At 35.8% G+C, this 3,011-nt stretch overlaps 1 protein-coding gene across 1 annotated transcript; it reads right to left on the reverse strand.

Annotated features, from left to right (window-relative positions):
- Positions 1-1,935: 1,935 nt before the first annotated feature.
- On the reverse strand, positions 1,936-2,274 carry LOC108987135. Its single transcript, XM_018959997.1, has one exon. It carries the CDS (start codon positions 2,272-2,274, stop codon positions 1,936-1,938), a length of 339 nt encoding a protein of 112 aa, XP_018815542.1.
- Between the last annotated feature and the right edge of the window lie 737 nt (positions 2,275-3,011).

Here is a 3,011-nt window from a genome sequence, read left to right on the forward strand (position 1 = left end):
AGACCTACGAATTCCACTGCTTTTGGGCCCAAGAAGCGAAGGGAATGAGCTCGGCTGCTTCTCCTCTACACTTATCTTTCTCTGTGTTTGTTATGCATGCGCGAAGTAGCTTCATTGGTTCGAATCCAAGTCGTGAGATAGCTTCAAGCGGGGAAGACACTGTTAGACTTCAAAAAAAAGTGGATGCAGACGATCAGATGATCAAGCAGATGATAGTGGATCGTCTTATCGTATGATCGAGCGCGGAAAGGGTCAAACACAGTTGCTAGCCTCGAAGAGAGCCGTCATCGACGATAAAGTGGGATTTCGAACTTGGCGAACAAGCTCTTGCCAAGGGATAGGAAAGCGAGGCAGGCAAAATAACCATTCCGGTGGTTGATAGTGGAGCAAAGGCTGGATAAAACATGGATAGGCATGCCTTATCATCCAAAAGGATGTAGAAAGAGGAAGGATCAGAGAGTGTTCCGTTGGTGTTCTCAGTCTCAGTGCGACCTTGCTGGGTCTTCAAGGGGATCATACAAGACAAGGTTGATAAAGCATATTTGAAGATGAAACCAAATCACTTGGTCCATCCGCCTCAGCCTCTTTCAAAAATAATGAATATGAAGTCTGTGGGGCTATGGGTACTATGGATCCTCTAACTCCCAATTGGGTTGCCTTCCTAGGTCTCACCGGTGTTGCCTGTAGGTCGTGATGTGCCTCGAGATGGCTGTCCTCGACAAGGGTTATTTCCTATATATATATATATATATATAAACCTCACTCACACTTCCAATAGCACCATATATAAACAATTCTCCTTAAAACTAGTCAATTTACCATGTCTAGAATTGATTAGGATTCAGTTGTTTAGATGTGGTTGCAGCTAAATGTCTTGTTCTTTGTTAGAAATGATATTTGGGTGTATAAGTCATGTGTATTTTTTAAAAAAAATAGATAATTTTGAAATCTACATAAAAAAAAAAAAAAAATCAAATCAAATTTTTAATAATAAATTCAATTTTTTTACAAAAGAATACGCTTGCATCGTTAAATTTACACAACTTAATTTTTGGTCAATTTTTTCTTCTGTGATGGGAGTCTCATCAGTTTTTCTAAAGTATGGGCCAGGCCAGCTATCAAATGAAGGCCATTGTTTTGAAAGCAATGGTTTTGCGTTCACAATGACAATGACCAGCCCCGTTTGTTTGTTTTATGAGATGAATAGTGATAAAAATAAATAAAATAATGTTAGAATATATATTTTTAATATTATTTTTATTTTAAAATTTAAAAAAAATTAAATTATTTATTTTATTTTATATAAAAATTTCAAAAAATTAAAAAAATTATAATAATTAAATGAGATAACGTGAAAATAATTGTAAACGAGATCTTAAATGAAGCATCTTCGAAGGCTTTCTGGATACATTTATATCTCTGCATGGTCGACCTTGGAGCTGTGAATTAGTTGTTTTCCTTTCTGGGTCTTCGTCTGTGAAGCTCCTGTGTACCAAGATGAACTCAAAATATACTTTGGTTTCTCCCGGCCAGCAGAGAATAGGGAGTGTTCATTCTCAGCTACTTCAATACATGACACAAAGCATTGCTAAGGATATGAATAAGAGGAAATATTGCAGATATTTAATGGATTAAACTACCTAAATGAACACAACTGATCATATATGCATATTCATACTTTTTTACACAGACACTGATGTTTGAGAGGAAGAAAGAGAATAGGGATCTAAATTCATATCTAAAGAAGATCATGCACGGATAAAAAAGTATCCATCTCAACCACTATATATCTATATAGTGCCCCTTGGTTGAGAAAAACTATATAGATTACAGAGATTTGGACCATAGCCCATGTCAAAATCCAAAAACCTAGCTAGAAACTATTTATGGAGGAAAGAAACAAAATTAAGCAGAATTGAAGCAAAAAGAAAACACTCATCGATCCATCTCAAGCACTTCAGGGCTCTCCATGATACTTTCCAAAGAAGGCTTCCATCCCTCAACTTTGCCTGATCTTCCTCTTTCAATCTCTCTGAAAACATCTTCCAACACCTTCCCTTCATTATCCTTCAGCTGAAGCATGAACCACTCCAGCTCTTCCTTTGTTAGCACAATCTTAACCCTTATGCAACCCTGCTTAAAACTGCTTTCCTGCACCAACCCACTTGCTCTTTCTCCCTCATATCCCTGCTTCTTCTGCTGCTGCTGCTGCTGCTGTTGCATTCCCTCTGCTTGTTGCCTCTCATGTGTGTATGTCTCCATGCAATTTCCCATGATTGTGGCCGGATTGCAAGAAAATTTACTCTTCTGGTAGATACGATTGGTCCCAAAACCAGTACTTTGGGGATACAGAAAACCACTCTGATATATAGAAGTTACTTTTGGAAGTCACAACTAATGTATGGGAGGTGGGAGGTGGGAGGTGGGAGAGTAGGGAAAGCAGAGCATTTATAATGCCAAAGACATACAACCAGAAAGAATCATATATATATAATAATATAAATACAGGACTTGTTTCGTTCATGGAGATATCTTCTACTTGCTAAGTGACAAAACTCGTTCCCTAAGTATGTGCAATAGTACTGTCTTACGTGTGCCACCCTAAGACAATTAATTCTGGACCATGACAAAGATATATATAATAGCCATAGGATACATGTCGCATGCACTCAAAGTAATCCCAAAAATAAACAAGTTTTAACCAATTAAGGGCTGGTTTGGATACAAAATAAAACATAAAATTTTCATCCCATCTTATCTCATCATTATACTTTTTTTAAATTTTTATATAAAATATAATAAACAATTCAATTTTTTCAAATCTCAATACACCTTTTTTAAATTTTAAAATAATAATAATATTAAAATATAATATTTTAAACATTAAAATAAAATATAAAATTCTCATCTCATCCTTCAAACTTGTCCTTATTGATCGTTTCAAAGTAGGAAAATGCTATTCCTCCAGAAGATTTCCACCGAAAATTTCTACCGAAAATATATTTTATATT

Source organism: Juglans regia, chromosome 2 (genome assembly GCF_001411555.2).
Source record: "Juglans regia cultivar Chandler chromosome 2, Walnut 2.0, whole genome shotgun sequence".
NCBI lineage: Eukaryota > Viridiplantae > Streptophyta > Magnoliopsida > Fagales > Juglandaceae > Juglans > Juglans regia.

What these genes read in the sequence shown, in the direction of transcription:
- LOC108987135 (XM_018959997.1), bottom strand. Translation starts at nt 2,274, where the DNA reads ATGGGAAATTGCATGGAGACATACACACATGAGAGGCAACAAGCAGAG.